This window comes from Lagopus muta, chromosome 6 (genome assembly GCF_023343835.1).
Source record: "Lagopus muta isolate bLagMut1 chromosome 6, bLagMut1 primary, whole genome shotgun sequence".
NCBI classification, from domain to species: domain Eukaryota; kingdom Metazoa; phylum Chordata; class Aves; order Galliformes; family Phasianidae; genus Lagopus; species Lagopus muta.
This window is the reverse complement of record NC_064438.1, coordinates 6,148,543-6,165,936: the sequence shown is the minus strand read 5'-3', so window position 1 is coordinate 6,165,936 and position 17,394 is coordinate 6,148,543. Positions and strand designations below refer to the sequence as shown.

Sequence of the window (17,394 nt, the reverse complement as noted above, 5' to 3'; positions counted from 1 at the left end):
CACACAGTGGTGACAGACAGTGACTAGCAGTCTTGCTACCTATCTTTCTGAAAAGTCAGTCAAAGCTACCTGCTGCATCTCAAGCACTAGTAGCTGTGGTTTCTCATGGCAAGTGCACTGCACTGGAGGTCATGAGGTGTTCCCAACACTCCCACAGTGTGACTATGTCCCATCACATTGCTGTGCCTCAATTTATCACCAAATAAATACTTCTCCTCTCTGGTATTCACTCACTTGCTGTAGCACAGTGCTCTGCAATCTAACAGGAAATGCTATCCAAACTAAGAGCTATTCATTATTACTCTGCTGTTCAAATGCTGAGTTTACCTTTGTGATGACTCCTTCAGTGCCTTCAGCTCAGCTATCTGCTTCTCTCTGGCTAGCTCTGTAATCTTGGCCGTTTGCTGTTGAAGGGATGAAAACAAGATTAAAACCAAACAGACCAAGATGAGACACAGTGCACTGTCAGTACCTATTTGCCACCAGGTTCAGCTTTATCCCTTCCTGCACTGAAGTCCTAAGGTTGGCTAATTCATGAGGATGGGCCTCAATTTTGTAGCTTCTGAGAAGCAAACATCACTATCTGCATTCTTTGTACTACCTTCTATGGACCTGACAATTGTTCTGAGAGCTTCTCTGCCCAGTAGCCGTTAATTCTGAGCTCACAATTCAGTGAAAAACTTGCTTTTCAAGCTGTCCCTGCAGGGGCTTTCACAGGCTAGCTTTTGGTTGGCACATGCAGTCCTTACCTCTGTGGCATGCTGCTCTTTCCTTCTTCGAATCTCATCATGGTATTCTTCCCCCAGGCAGATAAGCTCCATCTCCAGCCTCTCTTTCAGTTCCAAAACTTGGCTATCGAGCTTTTCTGCCATTTCTACAGGTTGCATGCAAGTACCAACATCACCTGTCGTCAAACTCCTGCAGAACAGATACAGCAGCTGTGTTGCTTTTAGGGATGCTTATACGCTGCTGACCATCCCTTCCACCCAACAGCCAAGTGACCCAGTGAGACACAAAGGCCTGCACCACATTGCTTGCCCTTGTTCATCTGAGAAATCTCTCTGCTTTGGTCTGAGGAAGTGCTCCGCAGGCCAGAGGACCCTTTGCCTTATTTACCTCTTCTTCTGGGTTTTCCTGGAGTGCACAGATCTTTTCTTGCCTCTTGGGCAGACAGGTTCCAAAAAGAGAACAGAATATTTCTGTAGCAACTCTTCTCTCCGTTTACTTCCTTTCCGCTCCAGCTCCTTCAGTTCTTTCTCCTGCTTCTTCAGCAGCTTCAGGAACAGCTTCATCTGCTGCAGCTCTGCAAGGCTGGCTGTCTGAGGCTCTGTAATACAAACAGAGGCTGTTTTCTTACCCTGCTGTGATGCCTCTTGGGGTCACAGATGTTTTTTTTTTTTCCAATGCTGCCTTCATTCAGCTTTCCCTCTCTCTTTTTAGCATTATGTCTATCCAGTTCAGCTCCCCACCAGCTGGCTGCCTGCCTTGGGAACAGCCAGAAGAATTGCCTTTCAGTGTTTTGCCCAGAGAAACATGATGGAGTAATATACCCTCAAGTCCTTCTCAGGCCTTGCCTCCTTTACCATAGTCCTGAGCATCCCAAAGGCAGCCCAAGCACTAAGCTAGCTGGCAGCTCTAATTAGAAGGGAAAAGCTTTGTTATTTTATTACTTTTTTTTTTTCCCAAAGTCAGGTGACAGTGACAAAAGCTGTCAGCTCTTCCAGTTGTAACAGCTGGCTTCAGTTGTAAGGAATGAGTGAAAGGTCTCCCTAGGTCAGTGAAGATACTGGGAAGTAGGATGCCTGTGAACTGCTGGAGAACTTGTTATCTGGCAGCAGCAAGTCTACTGACTGTCTTCAGATGTGGTTATCTAGCAAAAAAGCCACAGAGAGTTATCTTCACAGGGGAAGTCACTTTTACTTTTGGCTTCAAATGTGCAAGAACTAACTGAACTTTGAGGGTGTGTCTGCAAATGGGGGTCATGCTCTTACTAAATGCTCCTAGTGAGGACACTCAAGTGTACAGCTCAACTGCAAGTCTCTTGGTCAGCAAGTCTGGTCTTTCAAATCAAAGCCCACTGCACTTCTATATTATGTGATGTCTCTTGTCAGAGGGTATATTTACTGTATTTGTTTAGGAGTAACTTCAAAGAAAAACAACCAAACAAAACTTGGTGCACACAGCAGTTATTTGGCACCATGGCCTGAGGGCAACAAGTTTACTCTTGGGTAAGTTCTTCTTTAACTTGCAAGTAGGTTTCAGCATTGTCTCAGACAGAAGTTGGGCAGTGAGGGACCTGACAAGACCTCAGTCCACACAAAAAGCATGAAGGGAATTACCTGGAAGCTGTGTTACTTCCTTCACGTTTCCATCCTTGACCAGAGCTGCTGCTCCTAAAATGACAAAAAAGGCTCCTGTCAATGTTTCATCTTGAAGCTTTGGGATGAAAATGGACAGTGGAGAGTTCATCAATACTATACATTAGAACAGAATGGGTGAATCTTAGGTGTGTGGTAGGAGATGTGCTTTTGCTTAACTTGAATGACTCTACCAATCACTTAGGATTAAGTGTAGGTTCAAGGAATGTCCCTTCTGGCACTCTCACAGACATCTGTCACGTCTGTTTATCTTATTTTGCAAGGTCAAGGAGGTGCCCATATGAGAGGAACAAACAATGTCATGAGATCTTTCTCTGCTACATCTTATTTGAACAGAGTAATAAATGCTTTCTGCTGTAGTAATAAATGCAAGAGATTTTGCCTCCTTTTCAAGGAAATCCATTAACTTTTTTTCAACTCTTATTTATAAGTCCAATGTTCACATCTGAGCTGGTGAATAAAACTATCAGTCTTTACAGCTCCCAAGCATTATAAGACAGTTCTAAGCAAAGTTTCACAAGGCACAGAGTTTTCAGGGAGAACATACTTAAAATGTCAGAAGGAACAGTAACCTACAAAAAAGACCTTTGAACAACACAGAGCTGAAGAGCAGAGAAGTGTTAAGGGATAGAACCACACCAGGTCTTACATTTCCATTGCAGAGTAAAAGCAGTATGTGTGTCACATCCATTCCAACCACAATAGCCAAAGCATGCACACAACTTTTGCCATTAACGACAAGCACCAGAATGCAAGTTGGTAAATTGGTTCAAGAAGTTCTGATCCTGTTACCAAGGATCTTCATCCTCCAGCAGTATCTTTTTCCAGCCATGCGCATGCCTGGCTTCCCCTTCTGTAAGTTCATCACACAGCTTTACCTGCAGGCCCATTTGCAAAAGGAGTACTGAATTTCCTGGTGGACTCTGGCATCCTATTATTTTCAGGAAATGAGAAGTTCCTCTGCAAGTCAGGCCTCTACAACAAAATATCAGAGGTAAATCAAAGGATAGAAAATGGAATTGGAGACCAACATTAGGAAATGAAAGAAATGAAAACAAAGACACCCAGAAAGCTCTTGTGTGCTTTCTCCATTGTTGATCTCTGTATGTCACAAAGCTAAGTTCCCCTCTTTGCTGGCAGTGGTGTTAACTACTCATAGCTTAGAGAAACTACTATTAGTCTCTGACACATTCCAGTTCTATACCCAAGGCAGTCCTCTGCCTGCCTCTGGCTAGATGCAACACATAGGCTTGTCACAGACAGCCTTGCTCCAGGACAGTGGGGAGCCCCTTGACAATCCCCTCTGTTATTTCAGATCAATTCCACGCAGCACATTTTACAGACAATGGCAGAACTTGGGAAAGCTTACCTCCACCTCTGAGCCATCTCTTAGATTAACTGATCTCTTTTCTTGCAGATTGAAGAACTTAATTGGGTTGGAGAGAGCAATAGTCAGGTCTAGAAACAAAAAGGAAATCTTGCTTGGATTACCAAATAGCACTGAGCACTCTCTGGTTTCCTCTCTGCATAAGGTAGAAAATTGTGGAGAAGGGCTATCTTGTATTCGCTACTTGTAACAAGCCAGGCTAAGACTGTCAGCTTGCACAACTCCTGTTCCAGCCCTCATCCAATGCTGTGTCAACCCAATCTTTTTCAGGAATCTGTGTTAAAACCATCAGTTTTTTCCAGCATTTCCACCCATAAACAAGGCTCATTTATATGAATACAGAGAGAGAGAGAGTAAACACAAGGTGCCTACAGTCAAAACTACAGTATTCACAAGAAGTTCTGTGGCAGCTGCCGTGACATCCTACTTGGCTTTGTTCATGATTGTTAAAAAGTTTTTCTGTAATATCTCCAGAGGGGGGTTTTCCTCATTTCTCTGTGTTTGGCCATTCCTTTTTTAAAGGAAGAGGCCGGAAAATTGCTTCTAGATTGCAGTTTGGACAAAACCCCAGGCACATTCTGAAGCATACTACCTACCTGCCCAGGCATCAGGGACATAATCCTTTACTTCCAGGTACACAAATAGAGAAGGCATGGTGAGTGGCATGTTACTTTCACTGCGAAGACAAACATGGTGATAGCCTGAAAGCAGAAAGCAGAAGAGACGAGTAACACAATCTTTCCCTTCTTGTTTGTGTGCCCCAACGGTAAAATGAAGATGTCTGCAAGAGGGCATGGTGAATACGTATGGTGTGAAAGCAAGGCTATAACTGGATGAATCTGAAGGCTCCACTGCCTACAGGTGATATTCTATGCAACAGGCATAGATGGAAAACATGCAGATGTTCAAATGGATACATTTTAAGATTAGAAAAGATGAAGGTATTTCCACAAAATCTACCTGAGTGCACTGCAATAATGGGAATGACACGATGACCAATGAACTTTCCTCCTTCCTCAAAAGCCACAATTTTGAGTGATGCCAGCTCAGGCATCATGATCTAGGGAAAAAAAAAACAACAACAACAAAACAAAAAAAGAGTTAAAAAAGAAAATGAGTGGTTTAAAAAGCAGCCAAAATAATGGAGCAGAGCGAGCAGTGCACAAATGACTTATTACAGGCAGGACAACAAAACAAAACACAAAACAACACAGATTAAAACACCTATGTTCTGTTCCCTAACAGCATACTGTCTTCACTGAGAACAACTTCACTCTTTCCTCCTTCCAACAAAACAGTGCTGTCTCATAGAACCATAGAATTGTTTGAGTTGGAAGGGACCTTCAAAGGTCATCTAGTCCAAATCCCCTGCAATGAAGAGGGACATCTTTCCAGAGAAACCATTGCCTGTTTCCAAATCTTATAAATTAAGGCTGTAGTTTGTCATGAGCATAACTGAAGTTACAAAATCTTCACCAAACACAGGCTTGTCAGAGGAGAGACTGCAAGGGATCAGAGGAAAGCAGGCTAACTAAAGAAAAAGCTGTGCAATAAGCCCTCCAAACCAGCACTTCCACAAAGCAATTCACCAAAGAAGGAAACAAATTTGGAAAGATAATTTAGCAAACACAGTAACTTTGCCGTAAGGGCTGTTTCATCATCCTCTCCCATTTTCTTCTGCCATGAAATGAACTAAAAATTAGTCTGTCAAAACCGTAGCCTGAAAAGCATTTTCTGAAATGAGGATAATATTTATCTACCACATCCCAAGTAGGCTGAAAATATCTGCTATCTCACAGTGTGCTTGGCAGAGCTGAATTTATAATGTATTTTTCTTTTAACTGCAGAAAAGCCAGACCTTACTATCACCTTCAACTTAATCTCCCCATAGCCCATAGCTGGAGATTAGTGGCCACAGAATTCTGGCAGACAAACAGGGCTGCCTTCTGTAATCAGGCACAGCTGAAAACCTCCTGCTGGTCCCATTACTTGCCCAGCACGCCTGCTTCTCACTGACAATTTAACCACAGTTTCTTTCTGCTTCCTTATGCTTGAAGTCTTCCAATCTGATCAGTGAATTCAGTCTGAAGTGCATCACCAAGGGGAGATTTTTGATACCTGTTATTTCCAGAAATGTTTCCAGCTACCCGATATCTGTACAAAGAAATCTCTGTGGAGAGTTGTTTTGGGTATCGTTTGGATATTATCACAGGTGCAGCATTCTTTGTCTGTCTAAAGCCACAATTGAGCTCTCCAGAAGGGAGTCCCTCCTGGCGTCACTCCAAATCATTACAAAAGTGTTCCTTACCTTTTCAAAAACAAAAGGTTCTTCTTTCCAAACAGGATTTATGGAATTGGCAGTGGAGGTCAGTTTGGTTCTGTATTTGCGCTTTGTGTCCCTTGGCAGCCCAAACAGCTCCACTTCCACGTATGTCTTCACACTGCGGTCTGAGAGGAATTGACCAGAAAGTATCTATGAGCAAACAAAAACATTAATTAGCAACTGCTGAAAAGAGTAAAATAAAAGAACCCACCCACGTCTCCACCCTTAAGTCCCTCTCCAGCTCCAAAACATTTTTTTTGCTGCAGCTTCCAATCCACAGTAGGCTTTTCTTTTATCTTTTCTTCACCCTTGTTTCTTGTACCAACACTTCCTTCAACCTCCTCCCTCCCCAGCATCATTGCCTTGGCTTCCTTCTGCGTGGCAGATGCTAATTTTCCATTCTCACGTGATTAGGATTAATTTGAAATAGCACAAAGGTGGGGAGTCGCCATGGAAACACATTTCTCCCACAGGAGAAATGGACCCAGGGAGCTGGGTTCATTTGCCACTAAGAACCCCACTGGGTAATAACTGGAGGGGTCATACGCACTAGTTATGTACGCAGTGCCAGCAAATGGTGGTCAGAGGAGGAAGAGCACTCCGGGTTGTACTTGCCGTGACAGACAGTGTGCTTGCCACCACCACATCAATGCGGTCCACTGAGAAAGGGTCAAATTGCTTGTCCGGACGCCGCATGAATTCATGCTTGAGCAGATAGCCACACTGGCCATTGAACTCAAACAGAGCCATGTTCTGCTGCATGGGAACATCTGAGGTACATAGAGAGGAAAGCAATAAGCAAAACTGCTGTGGAATCTAAGCAGGTGGCTCTCAGTGAGCTGAGAGGTGCTGTACTTTTACAGCCCATGCTAGCCAAAGACTCACAAAGCCCTTTCAAAAACTAATTAAATCTCTCAGCACCCTACAGGGAAAAATATTACAGCAGCTATTACGAGAAAGGTAAAGTGGTTTGCTTATGATTGTGCCATAAATCATGGGTAGAACTAAATTAAATACTTTAAGAAGTAACTGCTGTTGTGGGTGTGAGGCAAATTGTTGCCTGAACCTCTCCACTCCTCCTTTCTGTCATTTTGGGGCTTCTCTCAGTCCATCCTCTCCTCTGCCACTTCTTATCTTACTAACAGTGGCTTATGGTTTTGGCACCTGTCTTCCGTATGACATCCTCTTCAAAACCAATCTCTCACTTTCCCTTTTTAAGTCACTTTTATTATTTTTCCTCCTATTGATCCTATAAGCCAGTCTCCTACACTCCATACATGAGATAGTGAAAATGGTAAAGAGCAGTGTTATCTGAAGGCTTTTCTTTGCCTCCTCTTATGCTAGTTGTGCAGCAAGAAATGGCCTTTCTTCCCTGCTCAGATCAGTGTACTGGAAATAACAGCACAGACAGGCTGGTCCTGCGGCCAGATGGAACTATGCCTGCTGCCTTGTAGGAAAGAGGATGCAGGAGCTCCTGGTGCCTTCACACAAGTTATTTACTCTGACATCATGTTACAAACCAGGCAGAGATAGTACCCAGATATTGGATGACAGCAAGCCTGTGCACATGTGTAAGCATAAACATGTAGGACAGGCAATTACAGGCTCTGCATGCCTGAATTGTGCTGGACCCAGAAATGTGCTGTTGGTCTGTGAGAGACTCAGAGAAGAGCAACACTTTGGGAACAAGGTGTGCAGAACAAACACATACAGGGGAACAGCAGTGGTAGAAAATAGCAGGGAAGGAAGAGACAATGAACATGAGCACACGGCTTCACCCACTGAGAAGCTGGAGGACAATGTGACACTCACCCATGGTCTGGAAGTTCAGTGCCACCATCTGACAGCCAACGTTCCAGAACATCTGGGGCATGTAATTCGAGGAGTCCATTCGGGTGCCTTTGGGGTAAATCCGGCTCATCTGGCGTTTGTTGTATCTACAATTGCTCTATTGGAACCCAAACTGGAGCACTCCTTGTGCACCCTGACGCTAGCTCATGAATTCAGATTTAAAAGTCATTTGCTATGAAGGCTCAGAGTCTTCTAAAGAAGAAGAAAAAGAAGCTGGGACAACAACATGCTCCTTTCCTACATCCTTTCCTGTTTAAGAGTAAACATCTGACAGCTTTGCCTTTTGCTACTGCAAGATGCCTACTGTCAAGAATCTCTGTGAGCAGCCCAAGCCACCCTGGCAGCTTGCACATCTCCACACCTGCATACTTTACACCTGTGATGAAGAGTTTACCATATTCCGAAACCAGAATTCAGTTGATTGCACCTTAGCCTTAACCCAAGTTTCAGATGAGCTCCCACACTTTGTACAACCAACTACAGGGGGCAAACATTGCCAAAAGGATACTCTACAAACTGCACAGGAAACTTGGTCAGCAGATCATAAGCCTTCAGCTCAGTGAAGGAAGAGATAACGTAACTCCGGTTCTTCTCTAGAAAGAGAAAACATGAAAGTGTTTAGAAGAAAGGTGCACCCAGCCCCCACTGTGTGTGTGGGACTGATGAGAGACTGACTTACGGGCAGAGACTTCAAAGGAGTCAAATTTGATGGGCTGTATGTAATTAACAAGGCTGGACATTTCTTCATATGCTGTCACTTCCAAACCAGCAGTGCCCTGAGCAGGAAAAGAAATGCAACAGAATACAAGAGAAGAAAGATGAGGAGAGTTTTTCTAGAGATGAAACAAAACACATCTGGGCTGCCCTGGCCAAAGCACAGCTGTTTCTTTGGCTTCTTGATCCTACAACTACATTGTAAGCAGCTTTGTTGGGGGCACCCTGAGTTCTGGGTAGCATGGCAAAAACTGAGATATGCTAGAAGGTACCAGACTTGACAAGAAGTCTAGGACCCCTATAACCTCAAAGTATGGACTCTGGGACAAACCTGGGATGTTGTTTGCCCTCTTCTCTGATTGACTCTAGAGAGAAGAAAAAGGGAAATGGATCTTCCCTATTCAAGGCAGTGCTGATCTGCTGCTTCCCTTTCAGCAGCAGCACTTCATGTTTCTATAACTTTTATCAGACTAAGGTTAAGCTGCTCCAAACACCCTGAGGGCAGAGAGTTACCTCCAAATCATGCAGAATGTCAAAGTCAGATTCAGAAATAATACCTCTTCTGCTACAGCCTCTATGTTTGTCACAACTTTTGCAGGAAAAACTGAATAAGAGAAATGTCATATTGCACGGAGGAAGGAAAGTCATCATAGTACAGTTTACTCCCCTTTGCACTTTGATATTAATCTCCATTCAGAATAGTGAGTCTCCAGAGAAAATTGGAGGCCAGAATAAGACAAAAACAAAAAACAAAACAGAAAAGGAACAGAGACAACAATAACAGCACCTCATCTGACTGCATCTTCTTGATTTCCTCTTCATCCAGGTTTCCTAGCTGATCATCCTCTTCCTCTGGTTCTTCTTCAGCCACATCACCTGCCCAGACTAAGCATACAGCCCATATCAGTACTGCTTATCAGAACATGAAGACAAGACTGTGACTGCTCACACGGCCTGCAGCTCTGACTGCTAACAGTGAAGAGCTCTGCAAAACCTCCCAAGCATGTCACAAAGGAACAAGAGAGGAGGAACTGTATCATTTTATTAGCCAAATCCAAGTAGGAAAAGGCTAAACTCTGGCCTAACAGATTCAAGACCCTTTCCTATAAGCCTCCACCACACCACAGGAGTGACAATCACAATTCTGTTCTCCCCACCAAGGCGGCACACATTTGTGGGACTGAATGTCTGATTCCCAGCTCCTCTGTAGTGGCACTCATCACATGAACCTGATGTGCCAGGTTCTGCATCACTGGATACCAAGAACTGCATCACTGTTCTACCACAGGTTCCTTAAGCCTTGAAACAGTGGGAGGTGAAGGATGGGAGGAAAGTAGGGACTGAATGTTCTATAAGCCTTCAAGATCCTCAAGGTGAGGGACTGGGAGAATGAAGAACCACCCTCTGTAGGAGACGGTTTGAAACCATCTGAGGAACATGAAAATATAAAAGTCTGTGGGAGCTGATGAGATGCATCTGAGGGTCCTGAGGGAAGTGGCAAATGAAGTTACTAAGCCACTGTATTTGAAAAGTTGTGGCAGTCTGATGAAGTTCCCACCTTCTGGAAAAGGGAAACATAACCTCAATTTTTAGAAACAGACAAACAGGAAGACCCGAGGAACTATAGGCCAGTCAGTCCCACCTCTGTGCCCAGCCAGGTCTTGGAGCAGATTCACCTGGAAACAATGCTAAAGCACATGGAAAAGAGAGACGTGACTGGTGGCAGCCAACATGACTTCACTAATAAGGGCAAATCATGACTGACAAACCCGAGAGCCTTCTAGGTAACTGTGCTGGTGGATAAGGGAAGAGTAATTGGCACGACGTCCTTGTCTCTGAATTGAAAAGGCGTGGATTTGATGGCCTGACCACTTGGGTGGATAAGGAATTGGCTGGGCAGTCCCATTTAAAGAGTTGTGGTCAATTACTCAATGTCAAAGTCGAGACTGGTGACAGGTGTGACCCTCAGGGGTCAGCACTTGGACCAGCACCACTTAACATCTTTGCTGGTGACATGGACAACAGGATTGAGTGCACTCCCAGCAATTTTGCTGATGCCACCAATCTTGCAGCCCAGAAGGCCACCTGTACGCTGGGTTGCATTCAAAAAAAGCGTGGCCAGCAGGGTGAGGGAAGTGATCCTGCCCCTCTACTCTGCTGTTGTGAGGCCCCACTTGCAGTGTTGTGTTCAGCACAAAGAAGGGCAGAGACCCACGGGTTGGATGGGGCCCTAAGCAGCCAGATCTAGTGGGAAGGCCCCTGCTGTGGGCAGGGGTTGGAACTAGATGATCTTTAAGATATCTTCATCCCAAACTGTTATATGCTGTTATTAACCACACCATGGTAAATTTGTTATCAGAGAGCTACTAGTGGTAAAAATATATATATCCCTTTCCATCAAACCAACAGTCAGTATGCATCTAGTAATTACTAACCCATGCAGACATAAGTCTCAGATTAGGCAGCAGAGTTCACTAATGGGCAGGGAATTAAGTTGGTTGCCTCTTATTAGTCAGAACAGTGTCTGAAAACATTCTGAAGATTTAGTTTATCTTCCAAGCTTACGCTTCTTCATGAGATGCCTGAATTGATGACTAGTATTGTCTTGCCTAGAGCTAGTATCAGGAAATTTGGAAAGTCCCTAGCAGGCCAGACTTGCTCATCTAGCTGTACTAGTCCCATTTTCCCCCTTAGACATACCAGTATCTTCAACATCTGTAAAAGCTGGCTGCTCAATGATTTCTGGTTCCACATTCTTCCCCTTCTTCATAGAATTCTGCCTCTTCTCAGATACGGACTGTTTCTTTTTGTTCTTAATTAAGATTTTCCCTAAGAGATCCTTAGGACTTGGCAGAGGAACTCCTGGCTTCAGCTGCAACAGAAACTTCACAGTGAACTTTCTTCACAGATATACAATTTAGACACTCAGCTGTCCTGTCCTTCCTAGTACAGCTCCTCTGGCCACTTACTGGTACATGGAAACATCTCTCACCCACTGTATACTTTAATTTCTCCACCTACAGGCACATTCCACTATGTCTGTGCAGATTTTTTCCTAAGTCTTCACCTTCCTGATGTCACTTTCAGACCAGCATTTTACACCTCTCAGTCTTTTCAAGCTCTACTGCCTGTGCACGTCATGCTGTCTCCAGCCACCCATCCTGCACTACAGCTGAAAAACCATCCACGTTTCCTGGAGCCATCCACACAACTCAGGCTTTCACATTCCACCCCCTTCTCTCATTATCCCAGAGCACCACATCAGCAATCAGGCCATTTTTAAACTCTCTGCCTAAGGCTGATTTGAAAGAAAAAAAAAAAATCCCAAAGGCAGTGGCTTTGTGCATGTCACATGAGGATGTGTGACTCAGACTCTGCTTCCAGATCTACACTCTCCACACAGATACCAACAGACCTGTTAATAATTTAGCTAAAACTCTGAACTGTTTCTCCCCATTCTCCAGGCAAAGACATGGCTCTGGACAGTGGGCAACTGCCAATGTGCTCCCTGTTTGTTTTCAGCTCTGTTTATCTCAGTATTAAAACTCAGATGGTTGGACCAGGTGTTTTAGCTCCCCCTCTACTATTTAATAAAAGGAAATTGATTCATTCCCTGCAGAACACAGGCACTGCCCATGATTTGTAAATCAGTGTTCATTCACAAGGCAGCTGAACAAGCGGTGTGTGTAAGGTTCACCAAAAAAGTCACCATCCCCACAAAAATACATAATTGCACAAGTAAGCTGTCACCTCAGTTCAAGCAGAACAGGAGTTTTACTCAGCTAGTCTGAGCACACAGTAATGCATGTCAGTGACCTGCCCATCTATGCCCCCAAGGGGGGTCATTTCCAGGCTGGAAACAGGAATTTAGAAGCATTGGTTGGAAGAGCCTGAAATGCTACTAAACCCTTGCTCCTGGTTGTTTCCAAAGCAAGCGCTGGCAGACACCTTTGAAACAGTATCACGTATGAAAATACACTGACTCATCTTGGTGTAATGGGTACAGCTTGGTCACCTAGAGCTCAGTTTCCAAAGTCACTGAAGGGATGGAGCATTAAGAGCAGGGTCAGACAAGTGCTCAGGAAAAGCCCTGTGACTGAGAAGTCATCCCTTCACTTGTCAGTTTGCTCACCCCTATGTACTGAGCTCATTTACCTCTTTTTGTTACTGTCCTTATATCTCCTGTGGCATTTCCTGGCATGAGGAACCACTTTTTTCAGAAAGTCCTCTCCCCTGACCTGGTTCTTCAGCCTCCTTCCCCAGCTCCCACTTACTGGGTATTTCTCCAGAGGCTCTGTCAGCAGCATATTTCCAAATATGGTTCGGCAGTACTCAGCCATCTTTGCCTGCTGCTTGGGCCTAATAAACAAAGAGATAAAGCAGGAGCGAACAGGAAAACAGATGCCCAAATCCAGAGTCTAGCATGAGCAACTATTTTGAGATCCATAAATCTTCACCCATTCAGAATGTATTTTGCATCTTTGCCGCAAAAATCCCTAACAATGTTTCATGTCAACACAGGAATTCATTTCAAATCAAGCAGCCCTTGCCTGTTCTGCTCTGGACAACAGAGAACACAATCCTCCCACATCACTGTCCCCACAGTCATCAGATACTCACGAGTCCACGTGGTTCTCAAAGGAGAGGATGACAGGGTAAAGAGATGTTTTGAAAGCACTTTCTGCAATGGCCTCAATTGCATCCTGAAGGAAAGAACATCACAGGTACCAGCACTCATTAGTAACAGATCTGATCTCCCCATGAAACTGATCCCTCCCCGCATTTCAAATCTCCACAGTGATCAGTCAGGCTGACAATTTACACCTGCCTCTGAAGCTGCCCAACTTTCTATCATTTCACCTGCTCACAACACACTTCTATCTAGCAGCAGAGAAATCTGGAATGTTCACTCACCAGCACCAGCAGTGCTGACATTTCCAATGCAAATACCATAGAAACATTCTCAGCATTAATAGCGTAGAGAAAAAAAATAAAATCATATTCTCTCCAAATCCCTGTTAAATTCCACAGACTTTCTACTATTTTCTTCCCATTGCTGCTTATTGACATGGTAAGGAAAGTGTCATTTGCTCCTTTGCAATTACCTCCCAGCCTTTAGTCTAGTATGTTTGTGCACTAACTTTATACAGCGCACATGGGCTCCAGGTTAAATGGTGAGGCCAGGTCTAGCACCAGGACCTCAATGTGGGCAATTCACTTAAAAAAGAACAACCCCCCAAGCAAATAAAATAACCCCCTGCTCCCCCCAAAATTCAGCTCCTCCATGGGCCACTTGGACTGTGCCCAAGAAACCTGCCAGGTTTGGAAGAGGAGTAGCAGGTTACAATTTCCTTGAGATACAGTTGCATGCCTTAGCAGAACTCTGCAATTACAGTAGCTATGGCTGTTGTTACTTTTCCTACCTGTAGCGAACCGCTGTGCAAAAAGCAGCAGTGCAATTATAGGATATGGGAAATTACTGACGCTGAAAATGACAATACCTCCAATCGTTAATAAGGATCTGGTGTTTTTCCCCCAGAAGAAATATTTTAGTACTTGTGAAGCGTTGGAACTGGGGAAAGATATGGAATATGAATAAAGAGCTTTAAAATGAAGAAAAAGTGCCCTCCTGTTGGCAGCTGCTGTGTACATGAGAGCAGAAAAATAAGCATGGTGCATTGGTTTTTAACCTGCAAGCTGTTTGTAACTTCTGTGGATGAATGCCATACATTTTCAAGGCTTTAAACTGTGCTTCAGAAGCCTAGGAGCTAAACCCTCAGGGAAGCTCTCTGCTCAGCATGCTAGAGGGCAGTTGCTCCACCAAATAGACATGTAATTGGGAAGTAATTAAAATCTATTCCTCCAAAGCACCTCCATCTGAGGCTCTAAAGCACACAAACTGTAAGAAGATAAACTCACTACAAATGTTTGTTTTCTAAAAGCCACCTTGATTGTTTGTCTGACTTGCATCCATCCGTAAAATTGTCATGCAATTTTCTGTCCATACATCCATCGTGCTACACAACTCTGCATACAGGCACACCCACTCAATTGTCTCTCCATCACTTCTACTTGACTACCTGCATTCCCATCATTCATTTATCCTCATCCACCTTTCGCAGTCCTCCAGCTCCAACGATGTACACAAATTCCAACCTCTTGCACATTTGCTCATCTTTCATTCTACCTGCACATTCATTCACTTGTCATCTTGCCATGAATCTTTCTCTTTCAAACATCTTTGCCAATACGTTTGACTGTCAGTCAGTGAACTTGAATGGAGATCAGTCTAAAGCCAAGCAAGGGCAAATGTGTGGAGAATATTCCTGCACCTTGAAGAGGATTTCAGTTGTCATGGTGAACCCATGAGTGATGATGGGCTCCTCATCTGGGGGACGGCCCTTCCAGCAATCCAGCTCCACACAGCGACACCCAGCCAGCAGCGTCTGACGGTACATTTCGGGAGATGAGATACCAGAAAACTGGCCAGCTGGAGGAGAGCACAAGGAGGGAGGTTCAGCTTTAGCTATTCACATGGGGCACCTTCTGCATAAAGCAGAGCATAAACTCTGCTGTCTTTGAGCAGAATGACAATATGTTGGATATTATGAAGAAAAATATTCGCTAAAAGAGCGGTGAGGCATTGGCACAGGCAGCCCAGGGAGAGGGTGGAATCATCATCCCTGGAGTTGTTCAAGGAGGTGGTCAACATGTAGACCTGGCACTTAGGGACATGGATTAGTGGGCATGCTGGGGATGGATTGATGCTTGGATTTGATGATCTTAGAGGTCTTTTACAACCATAATATAATTCTATGCTTCAGGCAATAGAGTGACATTTCTTCTTCTGAAGTGTCATGCACAACAGCCCTCAACACTCCAAACTAGAGGGCAGATGCATCTACCTGATTATCAGGGTCATTCATCCATCTCTGATGGTGGTAGACACATGCTGGAGCTCAGGCAGTTCTGGACATGCCCATACCTGTTAAATAAGTGTTGTGTGATGAATTGATGAAGTAGTGTGAGAGCGGCTGTGTCATGTCCTGATACAGCACCAATTTGTCCAGTGCTATCACGTTGTTCTCAGGGCCACAGAGAAACCAGACCATTCCCTCCGGAGACAACTGCCCTACATGGAAAAGAAAGCTTCAGTGGTGCTGAAACACAAAGGTTCTGGCATCTCCTACCCAGTAAGGCAGAGGTTTGTGAGAATCAGGCTGGTTGCTCCCCTGGAAAACCAGGGTACCAGAAGGTATGAGATGCTCTGCTATTTTCATGCTACCTTCATAGTGGGACATAACAGAAGAACCAGTCCTATGGGCTGAGTAAGACTCACCTCTCTGGATGTTAATGACGCTGGGCTCATATTTCTCTATCAGGCTCTGCACCTGCTCAGGTTTTGCTGGTGGGAAAAGGATGTCGTTGAGGCGAGAGTCTCGTTGCTTCTTGTTGATAAATTTTGCCAAGTGTTCTTTGGTCATGTAGGGTTTTGCTTTGAAATGGCTAAGGGGAAAGAATTACAGAAAAGCAAGTGTAAGGCACATGTGCCAGAAAACTTCATAATGGAGACATTGGTTCTTCCTTAGGTAAACAGTAAGCGCACAGCTCTCTGAGCACACAGAATTCTGTTTTATCTACATTTCTTCCTGCAAATGATGCTTTCTACTCTGGTCTTTTTTCCTCCTCTATAAAATTCCCCCTAACTACTGCACTGCTGTTAAGGGGTTGTACAAGGGAAGAACAAAGCATAATTTGAGCCTCTGACCTAAACTCTGTATTTCAGAACACAATGAATACTTGCCCTATGAAATCAAGTCCACTTAAGAAGTCACAGGTTTAGTTAATTGGAAACAAGTCACTGACTAATGGCAAAGTTCTCTGGGTTTCACACTGTGCATGGTCTGGTTTGGGGCTAACCACAAGTAGTCTCATATTACCATCACTTAGATTAACCTGAAAACAGTGCTTCTGATAGTGACAATTCAGAGCCCCTGCAGCACAGTGAGGCCTCAGGCCTCATCCTTTTAATTCAGTCATCAGTGAAAGTGTGTACTTAGGTACCTGTTTTTCCTGGCTTGTGTGTAATCAGCCAAGCAATGTGCACAGCAACCCTGCTCCCCACCTTTTTTGCCTTTCTTTTACAATAAGAGATTAATTCCTCTTCCATGGCTTGAAGGAAACTTACTGTGAAGTAAATATCTCATCAATCTCAGGCCGTGGACACAGATTCATGAGGAAAGTTTTATACACAGTCTCAGGGAAGTCCTCTGGGTTGATGGCATCATTCTGAGAATGAAAGACAGGTCAGTATCATTAACCTACAATGGTTTTCACCTCTGTTAACACTTGCAGTCCAGCACTCATTGTGACAAGGCAGATAAGCAACTGGCACACCTAGCAAGGTGTTTAGGAAAGAGGAGATGGAGTGGAGAGGCATTATAATGGCCTATTTCAGAAAAGATCGTTATTTAAACTGTCCCTTAGTGGCTCCTGTGTGATGATATAGAGTGCATGATAAGCTGATAGGAGCTGTTAGAAGTCTGGATTGTGGTCTGAAGGCTGGCAGCAGTGCCATCAGATCTTTTGCTTCAAAGAGCAGGGGAAATGGACAGAAGGGAATGAACTGCTTCCTATGCCACACATTGCAAGTCACAGAGCTGCAAGTGCTACAAACAGTAAGAACTGATCTTAGCAGGCTTGCACTTTAGGCAAGGCAGCTAACAACGATAGGATTTCAA

General features: G+C 44.2%; 1 protein-coding gene across 6 annotated transcripts in view; it reads right to left on the bottom strand.

Annotated features, from left to right (window-relative positions):
* Positions 1 to 17,394, bottom strand: part of PLCB2 (phospholipase C beta 2) — a 47,718-nt gene that overhangs the window by 6,618 nt on the left and 23,706 nt on the right. For all 6 annotated transcript variants that reach the window (XM_048947697.1, XM_048947700.1, XM_048947699.1 and 3 more), the window contains 21 exons: positions 16,842 to 16,942; positions 15,993 to 16,159; positions 15,639 to 15,785; positions 14,986 to 15,143; positions 13,274 to 13,356; positions 12,928 to 13,012; positions 11,354 to 11,525; positions 9,441 to 9,538; positions 8,619 to 8,715; positions 8,448 to 8,532; positions 7,901 to 8,025; positions 6,704 to 6,858; positions 6,074 to 6,238; positions 4,726 to 4,825; positions 4,362 to 4,466; positions 3,748 to 3,836; positions 3,257 to 3,353; positions 2,340 to 2,393; positions 1,117 to 1,327; positions 750 to 918; positions 328 to 404 (listed from right to left, as the gene is read on the bottom strand). In XM_048947697.1, the coding sequence (XP_048803654.1) occupies positions 328 to 404; positions 750 to 918; positions 1,117 to 1,327; positions 2,340 to 2,393; positions 3,257 to 3,353; positions 3,748 to 3,836; positions 4,362 to 4,466; positions 4,726 to 4,825; positions 6,074 to 6,238; positions 6,704 to 6,858; positions 7,901 to 8,025; positions 8,448 to 8,532; positions 8,619 to 8,715; positions 9,441 to 9,538; positions 11,354 to 11,525; positions 12,928 to 13,012; positions 13,274 to 13,356; positions 14,986 to 15,143; positions 15,639 to 15,785; positions 15,993 to 16,159; positions 16,842 to 16,942 (2,540 nt within the window). The remainder of the gene's footprint in view (positions 1 to 327; positions 405 to 749; positions 919 to 1,116; positions 1,328 to 2,339; positions 2,394 to 3,256; positions 3,354 to 3,747; positions 3,837 to 4,361; positions 4,467 to 4,725; positions 4,826 to 6,073; positions 6,239 to 6,703; positions 6,859 to 7,900; positions 8,026 to 8,447; positions 8,533 to 8,618; positions 8,716 to 9,440; positions 9,539 to 11,353; positions 11,526 to 12,927; positions 13,013 to 13,273; positions 13,357 to 14,985; positions 15,144 to 15,638; positions 15,786 to 15,992; positions 16,160 to 16,841; positions 16,943 to 17,394) is intronic.